Genomic DNA, 26,004 nt, shown 5'->3' on the forward strand with positions numbered 1-26,004 from the left:
TTCACATGTTTATTCCTTCAGTGACTAATGTCTTTTTCAGCACTTGCCAAGCCCACGTGCCGGAGGTACTATAGTTAGCAAATCAGAACCTATCAGTGTAGTTAGCAAATCAGAACCTATCAGTCTTCTAATAGTGGAAAAAGCGATAGATTAAATCACAAAATACTGAATTATGCATTGTGAAGGCTACTTTTTTTTGTAGTTGTAATTTCTAAATAGGTATTTGTAGAAATATCAGATAACACAATCACGTCCGAAAGAACAGTATAATAGTTTGCAGACGTTCCTCTATTAGTAAAGCACATGCGATTTGGAGCATGGATGCTGGGCTCTCATTTCCATTGCTCAGAATCCATTGTGATGCTTTCATTGTCTCTGCTTTGCCCTGGACATCTTGATTATCTGATAAGCACGGCATCCCGGGTAACTTCCTCCTTGTAGCACTTTATACTAGAAAATGAGATCACTTACAGAAACTATCATATGGAAATTTTAGAATTTCAAAAGGAAACATTTCTATGAGCAGCCCTTTAACAGCTGTCATGCACTATGGCCTTGGATTTCTTACAATACCTTAAGAGACCTTACAAGAACACAGTGTGTTCTTCATGACCCAGTGGACGCTAAGCGATAGGGAAGTCCCTCTCAGGGTGACCCAAAAAGCAAAGAGACAAAGGTTTCAAGGAGGTTTATTGTCCTGCTCTTTCAGCAGCTACTCAGCCGGAGATGAGCTGCTTCATGCACGCCGTTGATTCCCCACAAGAAAAGATGAATCATTCTGCTGAATAATAAAAGCAGAGTCCAACAGAGGCTAGGCTAACAGATTTGCCTGGTTAATAATCTTAAATTTCTAATAGTCAAGATTGTGTGGCTAAAATGATAGAATTTCAGACTTAATATATTGCCCCCTATATTCTGCCCTTTTTTTTTTTTTTTTTTTTTTTTCCAAATTTGGAAATGGAGGCTGAGATTTCGCCTGACTTTCTTAAGGGCACAGACACATGACAGATCTGCAGCTCAGGTCTCCTGGTGATTTCTCCACTGTACTGCTGTCTGGTCATCCATAATTAATTTCATGAGCTTATATATCATGTCCTCTTTAAGGAAAATAATTTACTGTTAAAGCGCTTTGGTGAGCTGAAATGCAAGGTGGAAATAAAAGTAACAGCTATTGTTTCAGAGGAAAATAATGATCCACGCGTGGAGGGGAGTAAGGCTGTCAAATTTGCCTCCTGTCTCATTTACTTAACAGAACTCTCTACTCAAAATTCTGATGACCAGGAGACGGGTGGGACTGAAATTTCTTGTTTTGATTGCGTTGGTCCATGTGAATGTATTAGCTAAAAAGAGGCTGGCGGGGATTTCTACCTACTCTTTTCCTCCAATTTGGAATATTCTTCTTAATACAGAAGAGTTATGTGATTTAACAGCACATTAATAGCAGAGTTTTGACAACTTCCAATCTGTTTCTCACCTATTAAATCGGAGGCCTTTTGATTAATGTGTTCTTGGGTCGGCGTATATCACAGTAAATATAATAAATTTATTGCTGGGAAAGTTGAAGGATAGATACAATATGCCATCTTCTGTTACAAACCTTGTCGGACTTTTGTTTCATCTAAATAGTTTTGGTAATCAGTATGATTGAAATGTTTACAGACATTCAGGTGCTAATAGTGATAGCTCTAGTGCCTACTCAAAGATATATTATTTCTTATGTTAGTTGAGTTGCTGATGCTGTACTGCATGTTCAAAAAAGTAACTTCTGGGGCTTCCCTGGTGGCGCAGTGGTTGAGAGTCCGCCTGCTGCTTCAGGGGACACGGGTTTGTGCCCCGGCCCGGGAAGATCCTACATGCTGTGGAGCGGCTAGGCCCGTGAGCCATGGCCGCTGAGGCTGTGCGTCCGGATCCTGTGCTCCGCAACAGGAGAGGCCACAACAGTGAGAGGCCCGCGTGCCACACACACACACACAAAAAATGTAACTTCCTATTTGCATTGCATAATTATGCACATCACATGATACCAAGATGAATATTTCAGATTTGATTTTAAAAGAAATAGATGTATTTCTGGTGTAATTTCCTAACATCTGTGTCCGATGAATATATATTTATGTGTGTGTTTGTGTATGTATCATAATCATATTATATATAGTTTTGTATCCTGCGTTCCCCACTTAAATATTTTGTACATTTTCCCATGTTATGAAAAAATCCTCTATCCAAAACTTGATGTAAAACAGAAATACATGTACACTCATAATTAAAAATTGTCTGAAGGGAGGTATATATACGGGCCATAAAAGTTTGACTTTCTTTTTGCTGGCAGGATACGATAAGACTAGAAAAGTCATTGTTTACGTTATGTCATTTAAAATATTTTACAAATTCAAGTATACATTTTTTTTATATATTGTAACATCTCTGAATTCAGGGTGCATTAACAATCGACACTGTTTTACAGTTATAATAGCATCATTATTTTCTTTCTTGAAGAAAAATAATGACACATCTTCTAAAAGCAGAATGTCAGATTTGATGAAATGCACCACAAATTTTAATAATCAGTTTTCTTAACATTTTTCACCATGAATATTTTCTGGCTGAATTATATGTAAAAGTAGAATAAAAACGCTGCAAATGCGTGGCAATCCTATAAATTTCAGGGAAAAAAGTCACTTTAGTATAATTTAAAAGTTTTAAGAATCCATTTGTGTTGATTCTACCTCTCAGAGAGGTTTGATGACTAGAAAACTTTGACTCAGATAAAAGGTGATTTTGATTTTCTTTATTTATTTTAACTTTTGCAGACTAGTGATGGTCTCCTCTCTTTCTTCCCCCATTTCTGCATACAAGAAACTGCGTGGACCATCATCCAGCACAATGGCTCCGAGGTAACAAGAGTCCGCGGTACCAATCCAGAGAACCCCTATGCTGGATTTTTCGAATACGTGGCCAGCATGGAGCAACTGCAGGCCACAGTTAACCGTGCGGAGCACTGTGAACAGGAGCTGACCTACTACTGCAAGAAGTCACGACTTGTAAATAAGGAAGGTAAGTACATTGGGGCGTTTGTCCCCCTACACACGTCGCACAGTATGTTTTACTTAACCAGCTCCTGCAGAGTTTAAGTCGGCCAAGATGGAGGCCTAGAGCCGCCTAGTGTGTGTGCTCCCTGTGTCTTTAGCAAACGTGTTGCAGTCTGGAAGTCACAGAGATGCTGTTGTCTGAAGAAGAGAACAAGGTCAGTTCACACTGAGCTTTGTTCAAAGCCTTGATTGTCTTTAGAGTCTCTGCCTGCCCTTAATCAGAGAACTGCACAGAAAAGGGCTTTGTTCTGACACTCGATGAATGCGCGGTGTTGATCCCTCATAAAGGGCAAGTGACACATACGGTTGGTTTTTACCATGGAAAAGGGTTAATAAAAATGTGAATTCGTTTTCTGAAAGTGACTATTCTGTGTGACTCTTTCACGGGTTGTTGACAGTTACCCTCTGGGTATAACTGAAAATTAGAACAGTCTGCTAGAAACAGTTTTTTTTTTTTTTCAGCAGCTCAAAGAGGAATCAGAAAACCATGTTTAACTCTTTCTTTTACTCTACTTTTAATCACCAGTCTCCTCCTAAATTATGGTTCTGGTCTTGTGTTTTCTCCCTTTAGAGCATCTCATTATGTGACAATATCTCGAGTCCCACCAGCTCTGCCTTAGTGCGGGCTTTAATGACCTAATATATGAAGTTACTGCAAGATCTTTCCTACTGGCCTCTCAGCCGGTCATCAGTCCGTATCTCCTGCCCACCCACTGTATCATCCAAAAGATTAATCTTCATGAAGAGAATTCACCTGTAAGAAACACACTGCTTCCATCACAACACTTTACTGTTTAAGAAGCTCCAGTGCCTTCCTAGCTCTTCCGTCCAGTACGGACTCTTCCGTCTGGACGCCTCAGCTGCGTATTCTGGACTCACTTGCCTATGAACCTTCATGCCGCTCCCCAGCACACTGTTTTCTAGCAGCAGTAATCAGGTGTATTTTTCTTCAGCAGTCAGAGAAGATTCTAAGACACCTGCACAATAAAGCTGCTTTGTTCCCTCTCATTTGTCGTCTTAAGCGAGGTTGGCGTTCCAGACAGAATGACAAGAACTTTAAAATGAAATGTGTTTCATATGTGAATATCATGTGTTATGTGGGTCACGCAGAACAATTTTGAACTCCTGGTATGACCTTTGAATCTTTTGTTTCCAGTTAAGCCCCAATCCTATTTACTTGTCCACCCACTTAATCCAGTCTGATCATTTTCTCCCATATGCCTGAGTTCCACTCCCTCTTCCAACTTTTCCTCCTCCTTCTTTTTCAGAATGTTCTCATTCAGCCTCTTAACCCCTCCTAACTCTTCTCATCTTGCTGGTATCCCCTCAAATCTTAACCCCCTGAAACCCCAATCCCATCGGAGACTGACCATCAGACAGTTGTAGTACAAAGAGCATAGGATTTAGAGGTGGGGAGAGAGATCTGGATTCAAGGTCCAGGTCCCTTGTTGATTAGGTACAGAACTTGGATAGAAGAGTCTTTCTCAGTCTTTGTTTTCTCGTCACTGAATTGGGCCCAATCATACCAACCTCAGGGGGGCGTGGTCGTGGCTGGGTGGCATAACACATACAAAGTGCATGAAGTGAGCTCCTCTCTTCCCAGCTCTCCAGTGCGTCGTGGTTATAGTGAACCTACCAGTTCAGTATGCAGCTGATTGTTCATTATTAGTGAATATTGATATTGGAATCTAAAAAAGAAAAGTAGGTAAGCAAGTACAGAAGTGTATTCTAAGAAGAACGAGAACCATAATTTTAGAAGGGAAAATGAATGTGATGGAACAAAACGAACTGAGTTGCTTAACTAGAGAAGAAAGGAAAGGAAAGACAATCATCAAAATCACAAATGAGTCAAACTCTAAAAGAACCAGAACACGGAATCCCCAAGAATGTTAGCGAGTACCACACGAAGTCAAGGGGACAACAAGGAGTGTGAAGGATTCCCAGGTGTTTGGCAACCACTAGTAAAGAGAATAGTAAACTCTAGAAGGCTGTAGAACAGATGATGAGGATAACTGTTAAATACACAGAGTTTCCTCAGGTCTGTGATGCTAGAATTCATGTAGAATGGATTTGAGGTGGAAAAGAGGGAACAGTTTGGATTTGGAGGTCACAGTAAGAAATGTACGGGGAAGATCAGGAAGGTGGTGTCAGACAAGTTAAATTTAAAGTTTCAGATCTTGAGAATATAGCAGCTTCAAGTAATAATGGTGCCATAATTGTGGATGAATCAAGTTAAATGTATATGAAAATGTTTCCGGCAACCTGTGGGTCTGCAGCTCAGCACACTGGAAGGATGCTCAATATGAATACTCAAGCCATTTGGGATTTTAACTCTGAGAATAGAAATGATCTACCATGATCTCTGACACTTTATCATTTTAATTTCAACTTTAAAATTTTTTCATGCTTTTCTTAATTCTTTCTTATACTTATGTAAATTCTTTAGGACACTTCAAAAAGTCTTGGAGGAAACTGAAGGTATTTGGTATATTTAAAACATTAAGTGGTTTCTATTTGTAGGGAAAATAGCAAATTTATTTACTTATTTATTTTTGGCTGTGTCTTAGTTACGGCACGCTGGATCTTTGTTGAGGCACGCGGGATCTTTCGTTGTGGCGCAGGCTCTTTTGTTGCAGGCTTCTCTCTAGTTGTGGTGTGCGGGTTTTCTCTCTCTAGTTGTGGCACGCAGGCTCCAGGGCTCCTGGGCTCTGTAGTTGTGGTGTGGGTTTCAGAGTGTGTGGGCTCTGTAGTTTGCGGCACACAGGCTCTCTAGTTGAGGCACACGGGCTCAATAGTTGTGGCGTGCAGGCTTAGTTGCCCCACAGCATGTGGAATCTTAGTTCCCTGACCAGGGATCGAACCCGCGTCCCCTGCATCATAAGGTGGAGTCTTTATCACTGAACCACGAGGGAAGTGCCAGGGAGATAGCAAATTTAGATGCGAAAATATTATTCAGTATTTAGGAATAATGATTTATTTTTTTAAATCTATGAACACATAACGTTTTAAGCAGTATGTTGAAATAGATCTACTAAATGCTTCAAGCAGGTTTCGCCTTCAGTTGATCAGTTAATCATGCAATTAAAGAAGATGAAGATTCTTGATATTAATTAACGCATAACACAAGCTTCCAACAACTCCTTGTTTTCCCGGCATAGTGGACAGGAATGTGTAGTAACGCTGGGAGAGAGGTTGTTTGCATCAGCACAGGTCCAATTTAATAATAAGTTTTTATGAGGTTTGGCATTTGTAAGTAAGGGAGAAATTAGTAAAAGTAGGGCTAATGGCAGCAACTTAAAAGGCTTGTAAGTCAATGGAAAAATGATCAAGCACCTTTGAGGAGCTGACTGATTTGATGTCACCTTCTTCTCATGCCGTGATTCTCAAGTGACTATGAGTTTTCCTCTCTAACTTGTTGTTTCCCTAAGACAGATTGCCTGCATGCCGCATCTAAATGTTCTGTCTATTCTTTGCTCTAGTTCCTTGGCATCATGTTTAGTCTTAGCTCTGTGAAGGAGCTGGTCGCTGAACATTCATCATAGAGATAAATGCATTTGGTTAAGGGAAACTTTGTTTTTGAGTGGAGTATCTGCTTCAGGCGTAAAGATCTCTCAGTGTTATTTCTGTAGTCTTCAAATAAGTAGCCAAGCCAGTAAATGGAAGAAAAAATATACACTTTCAAACATATCTTAAATCATAACAAGGGAATGCTGTAATATGCCTAATGTTTAATAAACACCTAGTTTATTTTTAGCCAATAAATATATTGAGATAAATCACTAACTTTACATAGCATTTCATAATGTTTTAATGGGCATTTCATGATCTCAAATCAATTTTGTTTCTCATATGTTAATTACTGTGGTTTATAATTGGATGCCTTCTTGTTTCGAAAAATTATTTTTAACAAAATTACATGTGTGATCTGCTCTCAATACATTTATTTTTACTATTATGCCTGAATTAAATAGGAACTGCTCGTTTCCTTTCTACTCAAAGAAAAATATATCAATCACTTAAGCTTAAATAATGAAATGTTTTTTTAAAAACTTTCTTAAGGAAATGCCATCAATTACAGTGTTGGGAATATCACTACATCAAATCAATCTTTCTCCGTTCATTCTTTTTAATGACTTGGGAAGGAGGGAATTATACTGGATGGAAGGGTTGGGGTATAGAACAGATGTCACATTTCTCACCTTTGTCTTTCAGATGGAACCCCTCTGAGCTGGTGGGTTGGAAGAACCAATGAAACACAAACTTACTGGGGAGGTTCTTTACCTGATCCTCAAAAATGTACTTGTGGATTAGAGGGGAACTGCATTGATTCTCAGTATTACTGCAACTGTGATGCTGACCGGAATGAATGGTGATTTCCATATGATTTCCTTATGCAAAATCAAGTTTATCATTTTTTTAAATGAGTCACTCAAAACATATATAAGTAGGCAGATACTAAACGAGGTAGTACAGTGAAGAAATTAAAGGTACGTTTTGATGAAATGTATTACAACCTGAATTCTAAATGGTAAGATCACTATCTTTTCATTTGAATTTTTTGGTAATGGATCATGAGTCATACACCTTTTATTTCTGTAATATGATGAAACAGAGGCATCTGTTTCATGTCTGCTTTTCATTTTAATTCAGTTATCATTCTCTTTAAAATTAAGTATAATTAAGAATTATATTATTCTCAAAATATATTTACAGCCTTTAATTACTAACACATCTCTTCAATAATCTGCCTATAAAACCTTTAAATATATAAACTTAGAATTTCCCACAATTATTTAAACGTGTAGCTCTTTTATTTTCTTAAAGGATACACTATGCTATGAAAAACTAATATTCCATTTATCATATTTTGAAAAAGGAAATCTATAATATTTAGGGATTTGAAAATCGAGCTTGAAATATCCCATTTATTCATTTGACAAACATCAAAGACTGTTATATCAAAAACCAGATTATTTTAGAATACCCTAAAGGAGGCCTCTATATGGAGTCATTGATTATACTCTTATTGTTATATGTTCAGTATGAAGAATATTGTCTCTCTTACTCAAGATTTTTCAAAATTTCTACTCCTTTGGGAGTTACTTTTTTCTTTTCTTCTCGCTGCCTTCACAGAAAATGCCCACACAGTAATAAGTATTTCTAAATGTGAATAAAAAAATTTTAAACTAATCTAATCACCAATAACTCTCCAATGTCTGCATGACATTTTATTCATCAAAAATAATTTTTAAAAATAAGACTTTGAAATTTTTCATATTAAATTCTGCTTATGCTTAAGTAGCTTGCATAGAACTAACCTAACCCCAGATAACATTTGTAATCCCAGGAAAACTATTTATTAAAAACACCTACTTGTAGCAAGTGGAGAATAACCAAATGTAGGCAGAAACTACCAGGGTTGGGAGCCTTCAAACCTTAAAAGAAGGGAACTTGAGTGGGTGAGATTTATGTTTATGTGCCTTTTCCTTGGGGCTACTCACCAGACCACCTACCATGGAGTGGCTAGAACTCAAAGAGAATACTAGATTTTTTTTGGCGGGGGGTATCAGAGGAAAGTTCAGAGCAGCCAGAATGACTAGAAATTGATTTCTGGACATGTCAGAAAGGAGAAAACCACTTAAGGGGAGACCACTATATCAACTCCTCTCAGACCCCTGACCCTTGAGCTGCCCATGCACAGGGGAGATTTCTAGGAACCAAGCAGAGAGATGCAGCTGGGAAAGTGAACAAGCCACACAGGAATTTCAGCAGCAACCACCCGAGGAGAGAGAGAATTTAGAGCTTAAGTCTCATTAACTGAGATGGGCTTTGTAAAGCCCTCAGCTTTCCATAGAAATGACAGAAGGTCCACTGCCTTTTACAGCAAAGAGGATGTCCGAGAACTGAGTATGATTGAAAACTACAAGTGAAACTGACACAGGCCCACCCTGATGAAGTAAAACCTCCATTATTGTGATAAGGTTGTGATTTAACTGCTTGTGAAAACAAAAGAAGTCTTCAGAGAATGATAACAGAATCCAGAGTCTCTACAATGTATCACCCATAATATCCAGAATATTATAACAATTATTGCTTATTCCTAAAAAGAGTAGACTTTGATCCAAAGTCAAGAAAATAAAAGTACCATTAGGAACAGGCCCTGGGACACAGGTGTTTGATCAGCAGGCAAAAACTTTAAAGCAACTGTTAAAAAACATATGAAGAATTGAAGGTAAAAATAATCACAAGTGAACAAAGGGTATTCTAAGCAGATAAATGAGAACTTTATTAAAGAAGCAAATGTAGGGACTTCTCTTGTGGTGCAGTGGTTAAGAACCTGCCTGCCAACGCAGGGGACATGGGTTCGATCCCTGGTCTGGGAAGATCCCTCATGCCACAGAGCTCCCGAGCCCGCACACCACAACTACAGAAGCCTGCGCACTCTAAGGCCTGTGTGCCACACGTACTGAGCCCGTGTGCTGCAACCACTGAAGCCCATGTACCTAGAGCCCATGCTCCACAACAAGAGAAGTCACCACAGTGAGAAGCCCACGCACTGCAACGAAGAGTAGCCCCTGCTCACTGCAACTAGAGAAAGCCCGCGCACAGCAACAAAGACCCAACGCTGCCAAAAAAAGAAGAAAAGAAAAGAAAAAACGAAGCAAATGTAGATTTTAGAACAGAAAAGTACAACATCATCAGAAGTAAAATATTCACTGGATAGACTTCAGCTTTTATGGGAAATAGCAAAAGGAATCTTCAGTAAACCTGAAGGTACATAAGTAGAAATCATTCAGTCTGAAGAACACAGGAAAAAAAAAAAGATTGAAAGAAGCATTGACAGACCCTTTGTGGCTTGTGGGAAAATATCAATGATTTAACAGGCAAGAAATTGGAGTCCCAGAAGGGCAGGAAATAAAATGAAGCCATATATATATATATATATATATATATGATGAAACTATGGCTGAAAATTTCTCAGATTTGCTTAATAAGTATCTCTGGAAGCAAGCCCCCAAGATGGCCCCCGATTTTCCACACTGCCTGTTGTTCACACCATTGTGTAATTTCCTTCTCTTGTATGTCACATGGACCTTGTGACTTGCTTTTAAGAACAGAATATGGTAAAGGTGATGAGATGTCACTTCAGAGGTTGGGTTACAGAAGACTGTGATTTCTGACTTGCTCAAAATTCTCTGCGTCTTCTAGCCTTCTTGTTTCGATATAGCAATCTGCCATGTCGTGAGCTCTCGTGGACAAAGAATTGAGGGTAGCCTTCAACCAACAGCCAGTGAATAACTGAGGCTGTCAGTCCAACAGCCAGCAGCCACAGGGTGAGCTTGGAAACAGAGCCTTCCCCACTCAAGTACTGAGCTGATTGCAGTCCTTGCCAACACTTTGAGTATAGCCTTGGGAGAGACCCTGAGACAGAGGATCATAAATCAGAAGAATCATAGACCGTAAAACGTCGTGTTTTAAGTCACTGCGTTCTGGGATAATTTGTTATGCCACAGTAGATAACTAGTACAACTTCAGTGTATGGATTCCAGAAACTCAGAAGATCTCAAGCAGAATAAAAACCAGAGAAAAACACACCTGGGTTTGTTGTTCACGTTGCCAAAAACCATTGATAAAGATGAATGTTTTCAAAGTAGCCAGTTTGGGTGAATCTGGTAGAAGACATTCCATACAGGGGAATAAGGATACAAATGAAGGCTGACCTCTCATCAGGAGCACAGGTCAGAAGACAATGGAATGATACCCTTAGTGTGCTGGAAGAGGAAGCACTGTCAACCCAGAATTCTCTACAGGACGAAAATACATTTCACAAATGAAGGTAAAGTAAATTCCTGTTCAGATTAAACAAATGCTGAGAGAATCTGTTGTCAACACAACTGTACCGTAAGAAATACTGATGGAAATTCTTCAGGTTAAACAGAACTAACACCGGATTAAAACACAGATCTTCAGGAAGGAATGAGGGGCACTGGAAATCATGAATATGTCAGTAAACGTAAAAGCCAGTGTTTAAATTTTTCTCTTGATTAGGTAAATTAAATTATAAAGTTTATAACATCTGGATTTAAAATATATTATTACAACCGTAGCACAAAGAACAGGTGTTTATGTAGGGAAGGATGTTAAAAATTATCCAATGGTAGGCTTCTGATATTTTATATTAAGTAATACAACATAAAATATAAGTAGACTGTGGTGGATTAAGGATGCGTCTTATAATCTATAAAGAAAATATTAAAATACAATAAACAGTCATATACCTAAAGGGTGAGTAAAAAAGTAAAATTGAATGCAAAACAATATGAAGTAAACCAAGAGGAGGCATGAAAGGGGGAGCAAAAATACAAGATATCCTGTGGGAAAAAAATAAGAAACAAATACCTGAACGGTAGACCTGGAAACACACCACCAATTATTACACTAAATGGCAGTGGATTAACCATCTCATTTAAAAGGTAGAAAATGGCCAACAGAGTTTAAAAATCACCAACTACACTCCGTCTGCAAGGGACACTAAAATGTTGCCATATTTTTCCATTCTCAGATGAGTAATTTGATCCTGACTCTTCTGTGTGTGCAAATGTAGCTCAGAACATCTTGGCTTTGAAATGCAATAAGGACTATTGTTTACTTTATAACTATGTTCATCAGAATAATTTTAAGAATCTCGCTGTTGTTACTGTTTTTTAGGACCAATGACACGGGATTCCTTTCTTATAAAGAACATCTGCCAGTAACTAAGATTGTGATCACAGACACCGGTCGACCACATTCAGCAGCAGCCTATAAACTAGGGCCTCTGCTCTGCCGGGGAGACAGTAAGTGGTGGCGACGTGCCATAAACATGTCTGAGGAAAGTGATGTCACTTAAGAACCATGTTTCTATCTTATAATAATTAATCAGACTTCTCTTGTGAAAACTCACAAGCAGTGTCTGAAATCATTCCTATAGTCAATCAACAAAGCGCCCCTTATAGAATGCAAAGCCCGGGAATAAATGCTGTTACAGCAAACCTTGTTACGAGTTCAAGAGAAAGAAACCACAAAGCATTTCTATTTGATTGGTTCATAAACTCATTCCATCATTCCTAAATGTCTGCATGCCATTGTCTATAAAGGAAGGCCTCAGCGCTACATAAAATTATCACGAATGTATGGTGAGTTCTATACTGTTGGGCCTGGGGTGAAATTAGAACGTCAGTAGAATCAAATGTTACTTTAATCAAACACATTTCAACTTTTAATCTCATTTTCTTTTCCAGTTTGTGTGTGTGTGTTTTTAGTCTAAATCAGTGGTACCTGCTGTTTTGTATATTCAATGTATTAACACTCTAAACTGGAATTTTTTAGTTAAAATATAGTTTCATAGAAAATACATATTTTCAGCAGGGAATGAAATTAGCATACATATCCATTTATAACCTCTCTGAAGTCAGCTAGGTTAGAGACTGATGCATCAATTATTTTTGCTTTTAGTTATTTCCAGAACTTAAAATGCAAATAGAAGAAATATTTATTTACCTTAAAAGTATATCCTAGGGCTTCCCTGGTGGTGCAGTGGTTGAGAGTCCGCCTGCCGATGCAGGGGTCACGGGTTCGTGCCCCGGTCCGGGAAGATCCCACATGCCGCGGAGCGGCTGGGCCCGTGAGCCATGGCCACTGAGCCTGAGCATCCGGAGCCTGTGCTCCGCAACGAGAGAGGCCACAGCAGTGAGAGGCCCGTGTACCGCAAAAAAAAAAAAAAAAAAGCGGTCTGCCATTATACCTACCATCCCCAATCTTTATCACCTCTACTTCCTGTTCTGCCAGTAGGCCTTAAACAGCCACTTAAAGATGACATAGGATATTTCGCGCAGAGAAAAGTTATGTGCAAAGAGATGAGATTGTAAACGCAGGATGCATCCTGAGGAATGCGATGATTTTGCGTGACTATAGAGAAATTGTTCTGTACATCACATGCACTCTTCACTGCTAGCTCTGATCTTAACCCTTCAGGGGCTCAGGCCGGCTTCCTCCATTTGCCACCATCCCTGGGGAATTGTTCTGCTTTGACTAAGGTCACTCCCAACTCTGTCCCTTAGGGGTTCTTTCTTTCAGACTTCCTGTCATGAACTTAAGCACACAGCATCTTTTCCCTTAGGGCAGTGACTCTCCATCCAAGGTGATTTTGCTCCCTCAGGGGACATTTGGCAATATCTGGAGACAGTTTTGGCTGTCACAACTGTGAGGGGTTTTATGCTACTGGCATCTAAAGGGAGAGGCCAGAAATGCTGTAAATATCCTACAGTGCACAAGACAGCCCTCCACCACAAAGAATTATCTTGTCCAAAAGACCCATAGTCTTAAGGTTGAGAAACTAGAGCGTTAAACTTTTGTGACCACGGGGATGCAGAAGGAGGCTGGCAATATCAGGAGTGAGGATTTACAAATACTGTAAGGATTTAGAGACCTGCTGATTAATATCTGACTTATTAATGAAACAATCACTGAGAGCTTTCCTTGGCCTTCTTGTCCCCCATATCTACTTTAGCGTTGAGGCTCATCGCCACATAAGGTCATAGAGCATTTTCTGCATAAAGGGCCCTTTTTAAAAACTTTCTCAGTCTGAAGAATGATGGTGGCGGCGTAATGAATGCCCCCGTTTTCTCTGTATGGGCAGACTGTATCTCTGAGGGTGCAATGCCCTAGACACAGTTTTTTTCCTTTCCAAGTGAGATACACTGGGCAGATGTAGGGCTTCTAGATATGGGATCATGCACAGTGGGCCTTATAAGCAGAGGAAAGATATGTGGATGTTATCCTGAAGGCATTAGGACTGGAACACTAGTTGGGCCTGGGATAATTTAAGACTTAGCTTAATTCTTATGATCCAACTGAAAGCATGGAAATCAGTTACAAACCTAAAGACAGGAAGGTGACCTTTGACGTAAGACAAGGAAAATGATGAAGGCTTGAACTAGGCAATAGTTGTCATGGGGCTTAAATAAGGGGCTCAATTAGGGAGGTAAGTTCAGGATGATTTGGACGGGAGTGAGGGTGAAAAGCTGTGAGGATGATCTCCAGCCTCCGACTTGAGTAAAGCAGGTAGCACCGTTTGTTGAGACAATAAGAATGCTAGTACCCTTCATTGAGACACAGAATTTTTAGATTTTCTTTGAACAGAAAAATGGAAAGATGAAAATAAAAAAATGATATTTTGGATTTATCACACAAACCAGAGATGTTGAAAATTTCATATCTAGCCATATTTTTCTAGGAAAGAAGACAGAAGCCTTGAGAAAGCAGGACAAATAAACAAAAATGAGTGAGACCTACAGGTACCAGATATGAACTTGCTCCTAACTCCAAGTCTTTCTTTTCATTGTTTTAAATGTAGATGGGTATAAAATTTTGTGTTACCACTGCTATTATTGCTTAATGTCAGAAGTCATAGATAATATCGTTAGGTGTTTTACCAAAAGCACAAAAGATATGAATGACAAAGTCCCCTTTAAAGTTGTGCTGCAGATATAAAACTTAGTAAATATTGTTGACCTTAAAGAATTTCTTTATTTATGAAATGGAAATACGTTTTTTGAAAAATATGTGAAAAGTAAACGGCAGAATTCAACATCCTACTTATGATAAAAACTAAGCAAACTACGAACTTAAAAAAACTTTCTCAGTGTTTCAAAAGGCATCTGTGAAAATCTGAAAATATGACTATCCTGAATAGTCACAGACTTAATGCTTCCTCTCTAAAATCAGGATCAAGACAAGGATCTGTTCTCACCTCTCCTATTCAATATCATACTGTTGGTCCTAGCACATGTAGTGTGTCAAGAAAAGGAATTCGAGTCATACAGATCAGAAAGGAAGAAATAAAATGTCTCTATTTGCTAAACACATGGTTTTCTAGGTAGAAAATTCTTAAGAATTTGTAAAAAAATAAGTGAGTTTAGCAAGATTACAGGATGCAAGGTCAATATGCAAAAAATAAATTATATCTCTATATGCTAATAATGAAAAACTTTAAATTGAAAATTTTAAAGTACCTTTTAGAGCAGCACCAAAAAAATGAAATAATTTGGTATAAACATAACAAAAATACATAACATTTATGAGAAATAATTAAAGAGCTAAGTAAAAATGTAATACTCATAGATTGAAAGATTTGATTTTGTTAAGATGTCAGTTTTCCCCAAATTGATGTACAGATTGAATACACTCTCAATCAAAATCCAGCAGGCATTTTTTTTTTTTTTTGCAGAAATTGGCAAGCTTATTCTAAAATGTATAGGGGGAAGCAAAGAAGCTAGATTGACTAAAACATTTTGAATAATAAAAACAAAATTGGAGACTTAGCTATCTGATTTTAAGGCTTGTTGCAAAACTACACAATTCAAATCAGTATACATTGATATTGAGATAGACAAATCAATTAATGGAGTAGAATAGGTATATGTATACACACACACATACATATGCACATAAGGCAACTCAAGGGAGAAAGAATAGTCCTCTTCAAGAAACAGTGCTGGAACAATTAGAATCCATTTGCAAAAACAAAAACAATAAAAGAATTTTATCCCATACTTCAAACTGCATATAAAAATTAACTCAATCACAAACTTAAATGTATACCCACAAACTATAAAACTTCTCTAAGGAAATATAGAAGAAAATCATAGTGACCTTGGGTTAGGCACAGATTTCTTAGATGCAACATCAATAACATGATCCATAAACTTTTTTAATGATAAGTTGGGTTTCACCAAAATTAAAAACTGCTTTTAAAATGACATTGGGATTGAGATTGGTATTGACATATACACACTACTATATATAAAATAGATAACTAATAAGAACCTACTGTGTAGCACAAGGAACTCTACTCAATATTCTGTAATGACCTACATGGGAAACGAATCTAAAAAAGAGTGGATATATGTATATGTATAACTGATTCACTTTGGGACACAGCAGAAATTAACACAACATTTTAAATCAACTATACTCCAATATAACTTAATTTTTTAAAAATGGAAAGAAGAACCACACATGAGGAGAAAATATTTGCAAAGCACATATCTGATAAAGGCTAGTATCCAGGATATATGAAGAACTTTCTAACAGTGCAATTAAAGAAAAATTCAGATTAACAAACGGGCAAAAGATTTGCACATACATTTTGTCAGATAAAATATACAGATTCCAAATAAACACATAAAAAGGTTTTCAACATCATTAGTCATTAGGGAAATGTACAATAATACCACAAGGAGATACCAATATATAACTATTAGAATGGCTGAAATTGTAAAAGAATAATAAAACAAAGAAACTGACTAGTAAAGATTTTAGTAACATGGGTATTTTCCAGGATACTCCTAGGATCTTACTGAATATGTTTCTGACTTCTACTAACTTTAGAGACAAAGGGTCAATGGAAAGAATCACGGGAAAACATCTGGGTTTACAGTTAATAGAAAGATTATAACTAGGAGGGCTTGTACATATATTTTCGTTTCTGCTCACTCTCCTGGGAGCAGTGGGACCATCTTCATTTTTGAGGTGCCATCAGAAGTCTTCTAGACCAGGGGTCCCCAACTCACAGGACGCGGACTGATACTGGTCCGTGGCCTGTTAGGAACCGGGCTGCACAGCAGGAGGTGAGTGGCAGGCGCGCGATTGAAGCTTCATCTGCTGCTCCCCATCGCTCCCTATCGCTTGCATTGCCACCTGAACCGTCCCTCCCCGCCACCGCCCATCCGTGGAAGAATTGTCTTCCACGAAACCGGTCCCTGGTGCCAAAAAGGTTGGGGAGCGCTGCTCTACACCAATAATTCTTCAACTTCAGCATGCATTAAATATTATTGGAGAGCATGTCAGGTGTAGTTGCGTTATCTTCAGAACTCTCCCCTCACACTATGGAGAAAGCGTAGTAGTATTGACCCCCGGGGTTAAATTTTTTTGACATCAATCAGGAGGATACCTACACGGAACTTCCCCTGTTTCTGCAGGTCCTGCAGCACAGAGAAAATTCATCGACCACTGATGGCACCTGGCTCCATTTCCTCTTCACTTGCTTTCTTTCCTTCATCTGCAGCCTACCTCCAGTCCTTTTACTGAAACCATGCACACTCACATTCACACCCTTCCTACATGAAGCCTTCCACAGGTCTCTAGAGGACTTTACCTACACTTTCAAAGGATGTTCAGTAAATTACGAAGATATACTTCTCATACTGGCTTTTAATTATTTCTGAGCCTCTCAAGAGCAGGTCCATTGCTCATTTATTATTGTATTCCTGACACCTAGTACATTACCTGTTACGTGAAAGATAATCAATAAATAGCAGCTTATGAAAGAATGAGAATGATCTATCATACACAGCTCCAGAAACCTATAGCTTGGAGTTACTCGTGAGAGAACAGGAATAAGTTTTTTATTGTATAAGCAATTAAATGATATGCAAATATATACTTTTAATTAAAGGAGTTTATATTTTGAAAGACTTATTCTGAATTTTAAAAATCACAAAGTACAAAGGATGTTTAGTACCATCCTGAGCCATTTCTCATTCATGTACGTGGGCTTGAGGCAGTGAAAGTGCTTTCAAATAAGCACACGATTTTACTTAATACTTTTGATTTTTCACTCTTTTAATAAGACAGTGTTTTTATAAAACTGAAATACTACTTCTTGAAGAAAGAAAAATATCTTATGACTTATTTTGCTTTTTTTTTTTTTTGCGGTACGCGGGCCTCTCACTGCTGTGGCCTCTCCCGTTGTGGAGCACAGGCTCCGGACGCACAGGCTCAGCGGCCATGGCTCACGGGCCCAGCCGCTCTGCGGCACGTGGGATCTTCCCGGACCGGGGCACGAACCCGTGTCCCCTGCATCGGCAGGCTGACTCTCAACCACTGCGCCACCAGGGAAGCCCTCTAGGTATCTTTTGATGGACTATATTTCATTATGAAGGAATGCTTTATTTTTATTTTTCCCCCAAAGAGTTTGTATGTGCTTTATTCTCAGAATTCTTTCAAATTTGACAAGGTCTATCTGTTACCTTAATGCTTAAAAAAAAGTTAGGCTGGCAAGATTTTCTTTCAGAAATTTGTGGACAGCGCTCCTGTATCTTCTAGTTTTTAACGTTGCTGTGGGAAATTCTGAGGCCAAACTGACTTTTCCAGCTTGAGGTGATTTGCTTTTTCTGACAGAATAACTTAAGGAATAGTTATCCTTATAGGTCAGTACTTAACAAGGATGCATCTCAGTCTTGTGCGCTGGTATTAATTTTTCCTGAAACAGGCTGTGATGTGGTAAAATGTATACCTGCATTTTATAATCGGTTTAAAGAGTTGTAAGCGTGATCTAAATTTCTGCTCTCAATTTGTTTTTCTGGACAAGGTAGTATTTTTAACTCTTTGGCATTTGAATTTTTCAACCAATTTTATGAAATGTATTTCTTCTCAGTTAATTCATTGTGTTGAAATTTTATGTCTCACCAAGGCACCCTCAAAACCTACATGGTTAGAAAAGATTGTTCTAAGTTTCTTTTTCTTAGACTCTTGTCATTGAAATTAGTTTCTTCATTTTGCCTACATCGACTTGTTCAGCTGTCTGAGAAATCAGAGCTGCCAGAATGCGTTAAATAATCAAAGGTGCACGTAGGCAATAAATAACTTTGCAGAAGTAGTATTCTTAGACTGGAAAAAGATGTTGACTAGTGATTTGGTTAATTTCTCTTCCATTGACAGAGTTCTGTTCCATTTGGCAGACTACATATAAACTATTAAAAAGAATGAGGATCAATTCCATTTTAACAGATAATCATATACTTTTGCAAGCTCCACTATATCTGATAATCCTTCACCATTAATAAATTCTTTTTACGTTAATTCTTATGTTTCATTTTGTTTTCTTTCCTTGGGTTTCCTTTATTTAATTTTCTTAAAGTTTCTCCACCCTTTTAACCCCCTCATCTTCTTGCTTTTCTTCTTTCTTCTTTCCCTTCGGTCTCCTCTCTTTACCTTCTTCTTTCTACTTGTTTACCAAAGAATTTGAGTATATTTATGAGATACATGTGATACAACCAAACTGGGTGTAATTACTCTAAGCTTTCTGATTGCTATTATGACAAAGAGAATCTTATAATTTCATTCAAATATTTATTGAGCCCATACACTGTACCATGTCTTCCCCATATTGAGACTGACAGGGAGAGAGAGAAACAGCAGTGAACGAAATAGGCAAAAATAAATAGAGAAGAAGGTCTGCATTCTTGGAGCTCAAGTTCTCCTGAGGTGGGGGAGATGGACAACAAATAAGTAATCGGGTGTGACGGACACTCATAAGTATTGTGAAGGCAGTGCCGCTGAGAGAGGACTGGGGTGGGATTGAGCATTTAAAATACGATGGTTATTAGGTGCTCACTATGAAGGTGGCATTTGAATAAAAATCTGAGGGAAATAAGAGAGCAAGGCATGTGAGTATCTGTGAAAGAGTACTTTACACAGCGGGGAAAGCCAGAGTATCCACGCAGAGATGGGACTGTTGCTGATATGGTCATGGAACAGCAAAATGGCCCGTATGTTCAGAGCAGAGTGTGCAAAGAGGAGAAGGGTATAAGTCAGAGAGGAAACTGGTGGTCAGATCACTGAGGGTTTTGAAAGGTCTTTATTTTTCAACCTGAATGAGAATGGAAAACAGGAGAGAATTTTGGGAGGAGGAGCAGTGTGGTCTAACTTATGCTTTAGTGAGACTGAACAGGGTAGAGCTGATGAGCATATCACCAACAGCTGAGGGATAGTGATGGCTTGGACCATGGGCACAGTGATGATAGTGGTAACGTGTGTATTGTTCAAAAGGAGAAGCAATCACATTTGCTGATGGATTGATGTAGGTTGCAAAAGGAGTAGTCAAGAATGATACCAAGGTGTTTGGTCTCACAGTCAATTAGAGGCATGGAATTGGCACTAACTGAGATGGAGAAGGTTGCTGCTGGGGTCAAGGAGTTGCAGAGGAGTGTTAAGAATTCTGTTTTTGAACATATTAACGCTGAGATGCTCTTAGACATTTACATAGAGATGTGGAGTTGTTAGTTTGAGAGTTCCAGGGTTCAGCTGTATATTTATAAGTCAGCAGCCTATTTAAAGCCATGAAATGGCCCGCAAGAGTTTTTGTGGGTGGAGTAGTATAATGACAGGGCCTTGAGACGTTCCCACACTGATAGGTTGGGGAGTTGAGGAAGAAGAAAGAAAGGAAACTGAGAACGATACCACTAATGAGAAAGGCAGATGAATGCTGGTATCCTGTACTCCAAATGAAGAGAATATTTCGAAGAGAGGAAAATAATCAATCATTAATTGTTGCTGATAGGTTTAAGTAAGATGTGGGCTGAGAATTGACAAAGGACCGGTATCTAGAGATACTAGACCCCTCAAAAGTCAACAATGAAAAAAGAAGCAGCAGTCCAATTAAAGTATGGATGTTATGAAATGAATTGTTCCCTACCCCCAAAATTCACATGTTGAAGCCCTAACCCCCAATGGGACTGTATTAGGCAGTGGGGTCTTTAAGGAGATAATTTAAGTTAAATGATGTCATAAGCATGGGTCCCTAATCTGACTGGATTCATGTCTTTATAAGAAGACAAAGAGACATCAGAGAGCCCTCTCTCTCTCCACCTGTGAACAGAGGAAAGGCCATGTGAGGACATGGTGAGAATGCAACCATCTGCAAGCCAGGAACGCGATGGGTAAATGACATGAAGAGAGATTTCAACAAGTAGGGAATACAGGTGGCAATTAAACACCTGAAAAAATACTCAAAGTCATTAACCACTGGGCAAACGCTTATTAAAACCACAATGAGATATCACTACACACCTTTCAGAATGGCTAAAATTAAAAAAGAAAATAGTGACAACACAAAATTCTGGTAGGTATGTGGAGAAACTGATCACTCATACATGCTGGTGGCAATGTAAAATGATATGGCCGCTCTGGGAACTCTTGACAGTTTCATAGAAAACAAGCATGCAACTCTCATACGACCCAGTGATTGTACTCCTTGGCATTTATCCCAGAGAACTGAAAACTTACATTTGTACAATAACCTGTACGTGGATGTTCATAGCAGCTTTATTTCTAATGGCTGAAAACTGGAAACAACCCAGATGTCTTTCACCAAGTGAATGGTTAAATAAATTGTGAAACATCCATGCCATGGAATACTACTCAGCAGATAAAAGGAATGAACTATTGACATACACAGCAAGCTGTGTGAATCTTCAGAGAGTCATTATAAGTGAAATAATTGTCAGTCTCAAAGGCTAATGCCTTTGAGCATTAGCCTTTATTAGTAAATGCCTTTATTTGTAGAGCATTTTTCAAATGACAATGGAAAACCGATTAGTGGTTGCCGGGGTTAAGGAGGGGTTGAGGGCAGGATGGAAGAGGGTATGGCTTTAAGAGGGAAGCCTAAGGAATACTTGCAGTGATGGAAATGTTCTGCAACTTAACTGTATCAATGCCAGTACCCTGGCTGTGATATTGTACCACAATTTTGCAAGATGTTATCATTGTCGGAAACTGGGTAAAGGGTACACAGAATCTTTATTATTTCATACAACTGCATGAAAATCTACAGTTATCTCAAAATAAAAGTTTTCATTAAAGAAACCCATATTTCCAGCTTTTTAAAATGATTAAGTGCTCAGAAAGATTCATTTGACTAGTAAACTATCCCTTGCCTTTGCATTTCTGTATTTCATTTTATTTTATTCACTTTTAAGAAAGGTAGTGTTGGGGGCTTCCCTGGTGGCGCAGTGGTTAAGAACCCGCCTGCCAATGCGGGGGACACGGGTTCGAGCCCTGGTCCGGGAAGATCCCACTATGCCGCGGAGCAACTAAGCCCGTGCGCCACAACTACTGAGCCTGCGCTCTAGAGCCTGTGAGCCACAACTGCTGAGCCCATGTGCCACAACTACTGAAGCCTGCGTGCCTAGAGCCCGTGCTCCGCAACGAGAGAAGCCACCGCAATGAGAAGCCTGCACACCGCAGTGAAGAGTAGCCCCCGCTTGCCGCAACTAGAGAAAACCCACTCGCAGCAACGAAGACCCAAAGCCACCAAAAATAAACAAATAAAATTAAAAAAAAAAAAAAAAAGGCAGTGTTACCAAACTCATCAGGTTGTATGCACTAAATATGTACAGCTTTTCACTTGTCAATCATACTTCATATAAGTGGTTTTGAAAAAGAAGGAAAGGTAGTTTTAGCATGTCATATGCATTTTGATTTTAAAAGTAAAACAATATCTTAAAAAACAACAGATTTTTCAAATACTGTCCTTTTTTAAACATCTTTATTGAGATATAATTCACATCCCGTGCAATCCACCCATGTAAAGTGAACTATTCAGTGACTTTTAATATATTCATAGCATTGTGTAACCATTACTGTAATCAATTTAGAACATTTTCATTACCCTAAAAAGAACTCTTCACCTCTTAGCCCCTGTCATCTTTCAATCCTTCCATCTTCCCAGCCAACTAATCTACTTTCTGTCTCTATAAATCTGTTACTTTTAAAAGGAGAATCATTATCATTAATAAATGATATAAATAAAAGTTTAGCAAAACAGGTATTTTAAAAATTACTTGTAATCTTAATATTCTACTAAGTTAATTTTCCTATACGGGCTCTTTTTACTTTATGTATGGAATTAAATACTTAGTACATCTTCCTTTTCTATGTAAAAAACCACATGGATCCCGTTATTCATTACAATTTCTTTTGAATTCTGGGAAGTTAATAAGTAAGTGGCATCCCTGAAAGAATCTTTCCAAATCTCTAGCACCCTATATTGAATGTAATTGAGAATATACTAATTATTAATTACTTTTATTAATTATTAGTAATATTACTTAGAATAATGCATCATGGTTTTTTAGCATACATACATACATATATATATATTCTTCTTCAGATTCTTTTCCCATATAGGTTATTACAGAATACTGAGTAGAGTTTCCTGTGTTATACAGTAGGTCCTTGTTGATTATCTGTTTTATATATAGTAGTGTGTATATGTTAATCCCAAACTCCTAATTTATCCTCCCCCACCCCACATTTCTCCTTTGGTAACTATAAATTTGTTTTCTGTTTCTGTGCGTCTGTTTCTATTTTGTAAATAAGTTCATTTGTATCATTTTTTAGATTCCACATATAAGTGATATCATATGATATTTGTCTTGCTCTGTCTGACTTACTTCACTTCATATGATAATCTCAAGGTCCATCCATGTTGCTGCAAATGGCATTTTGTTGGGAAGATAAAGAGCATTCATATAGTAAGTGATTGCATTCTGGTCTGCTCCGGGCGTAGCTGAGGGATTTTTAATCCACCCCAGCCATGAAATCCTCTCTTCAAAAGACCTGCCGCTTCTGGCTGGTGTCTGCCTGCTGGGCTCTGCTCTGCTTCCTCTTTCTTGCCCCTCCTTTCTCAGAGGCAGCCCAGAGCCTCCTGGGTGCTTCCTGGCACAGTCTGTAAAGAGCTGGGCTATCATTTGGAAATATTGGCCTTTCCTGTCTTTATAGTTGTTGTGAATTAGCAGCAATTTCTTAATTCAATAAAGTGTTCTTACTTCATTTTTTTACCTATTGTGAGTCTGTAAAATAAGGTTTGCTAACCAGATAAATGTGGTTCTATGTGTGTGTGAATGTTTAAACTACCTAAGGTAATAAATTGTTTTCATTACTGTAGAAGCATTCATTGTAAAAATAGCAATTCAAAGAATTGTTCCTCTGTTTCAGCCCGTTCCCTGAAGCCCTCTGTACGATGCTTTATTGGGTTAGTTGTGATATAAAAATGAAACAAGTGGGATATTATGTTCTTATAGTAATAATATCTAATTTAGACCTTTAAGTAATTCTGAGGGTTCCTCTTAGTAATCACTCCAGATGAGCAAGATTTAATAATACTCCATAATTTAAAGTTACAGCTTTATTTTAATGCTCACACACTTCAACAGAAAGGCATTTAATTCCTTCTAAACATAGGTCAGGTAAACACTTCTAAGAACACTAATGTGTTATTACCCCTGGCTTGATATTTTGCTTTGCTTGCTGTCTTTCGTAGAGAGCAAAATGTCTAGGCACAGAAATAGCTGTAAAATGGAAATAAGGGCAAAGTTCGACATACTCAGAAAATATACAGTTTCATTTGGCTGTAGGGGGAAAAAAAAGCCCTCTAAGTATATTCGCAGCTGAATAAACTCAGCTCTAAAATTGTCCACATAGGAGCTGAGGATTGACTTTTGAATCAGGTCCATAGGAAATTCAGGAAAAAATACAATAGATGTAAGCACTGGTTGTTTGGATCCAGAATTTATAGAAAATAAATCATAATCTAAGGAACAAATAGAAGCCAAGTCAAGTTCGTGACTTTTAACTTAACGAGGTATCTGTTCTCTGCTAACATAACAAAACATTGTTTTGAAATTCCTGTGTTCTAACTTCAGAGGATCAATATGTCTTTCTTCCAGGAAGATAATTTAGTAGAATTTCATTCAGTGTTGTGAGTACATATGATGGCTATTGCTTAAAACTGAAGATGTATATTTATTTTTGATGTGTCGACAACTTGCTGGTGGCAGCGGCAACACGTAGTTCATTTCTCCGATAATGCTTCTCATCAACCACGTATATCCAGTTGGATTTCACTTCCGTCACTTCATGCCACTGCATGTGTATTTTCTTTTCCATGCTTTGTTTTTATAAGACCGAGAATATTTTTTTCAAAAGAAAACTTGTAGAAACTTGTAGATGTAACCAAAAAAATGAATGGGAAGGTGAAAATAAGAAGTTGTATTTTGGACAGAAATTATAATTTACTTTATAGTCCACATAATTTTTGTAGACGTCTTACTTTATACTACAGTTTTTAAACATTTTCTCCTTATTTTGAGCATTTAAAAAAATGTTGAGAACCCTTTTCCTACTTCACTATTATAAGCAAAATAAAACATAGTTTTGAATGAAAAGTGCATTTTCATGAGCATATCAGCATAGCACAGAGTAAGTAGTGTCTTGATCTTTAATTAGATGAGAATATTTTGACTGCCAATCTCAGTTTAGAAAATCACAAAACCCATTAATGAAAACAGTTAGTTGGTGGTGTAACTCTGTAAGGTACGTTAGAAGTATTAGAACAAAAAACACTTTGAGCTTCTGTAGAGTTTTTGTTATTCAAAGTAATGTAGGTGTTTAAAATTTCAAGTTATAAAAAAATGTCTATTAATGTTTGGTAGATCTTATCATAATGCTTTGGTATTTAGGCTGCAGGTTATTTTTCTTATATGAAATATAACTTTCAGACTGTTACTGCAGTGGTTATTCCTCTCCCATGTTGGAAGGAATCCAGAATTTCAACCCTTGTAAAATCTCCAATCATGTTTTCACGTCTTGTATACTGTATAATTAACAGCCGAAAGAAAAGCAGGTTTGTATAAATTAGCAATATTTTAAGAGTAAAACTGCAAAAAAAAAAAAGAAAAGAAAATGTAATTATGTCATTTATTTTATGAATTTTTTTTCCTTTCTTATTTTTCCCTTTAAAAAAAAACAGGGTTATTTTGGAATTCAGCTTCCTTCAATACTGAGGCTTCATACCTTCATTTTCCTACTTTCCACGGAGAACTTAGTGCAGACGTGTCTTTCTTTTTTAAGACAACAGCTTCATCTGGGGTATTTTTAGAGAACCTGGGGATTACTGATTTTATACGGATAGAGCTACGCTGTAAGTCTTCTTTTCCTTAGAAGTCTATGGGATTCTATTTAGGAGTAAATTCTTTAACTAATTTTTAAAGTACTATGTTTCTACTTTATCAGCTGAATCTTTTCATTGTGT

At 37.9% G+C, this 26,004-nt stretch overlaps 1 protein-coding gene across 7 annotated transcripts in view; it reads left to right on the top strand.

The window, feature by feature from the left end:
- CNTNAP4 (contactin associated protein family member 4) overlaps positions 1-26,004 on the top strand; it is a 256,272-nt gene that overhangs the window by 197,733 nt on the left and 32,535 nt on the right. For all 7 annotated transcript variants that reach the window (XM_065899255.1, XM_065899257.1, XM_065899262.1 and 4 more), the window contains 4 exons: positions 2,857-3,054; positions 7,302-7,458; positions 11,799-11,926; positions 25,723-25,893. In XM_065899255.1, the coding sequence (XP_065755327.1) occupies positions 2,857-3,054; positions 7,302-7,458; positions 11,799-11,926; positions 25,723-25,893 (654 nt within the window). The remainder of the gene's footprint in view (positions 1-2,856; positions 3,055-7,301; positions 7,459-11,798; positions 11,927-25,722; positions 25,894-26,004) is intronic.

Source organism: Phocoena phocoena, chromosome 20 (assembly GCF_963924675.1).
Source record: "Phocoena phocoena chromosome 20, mPhoPho1.1, whole genome shotgun sequence".
Classification (NCBI taxonomy): domain Eukaryota; kingdom Metazoa; phylum Chordata; class Mammalia; order Artiodactyla; family Phocoenidae; genus Phocoena; species Phocoena phocoena.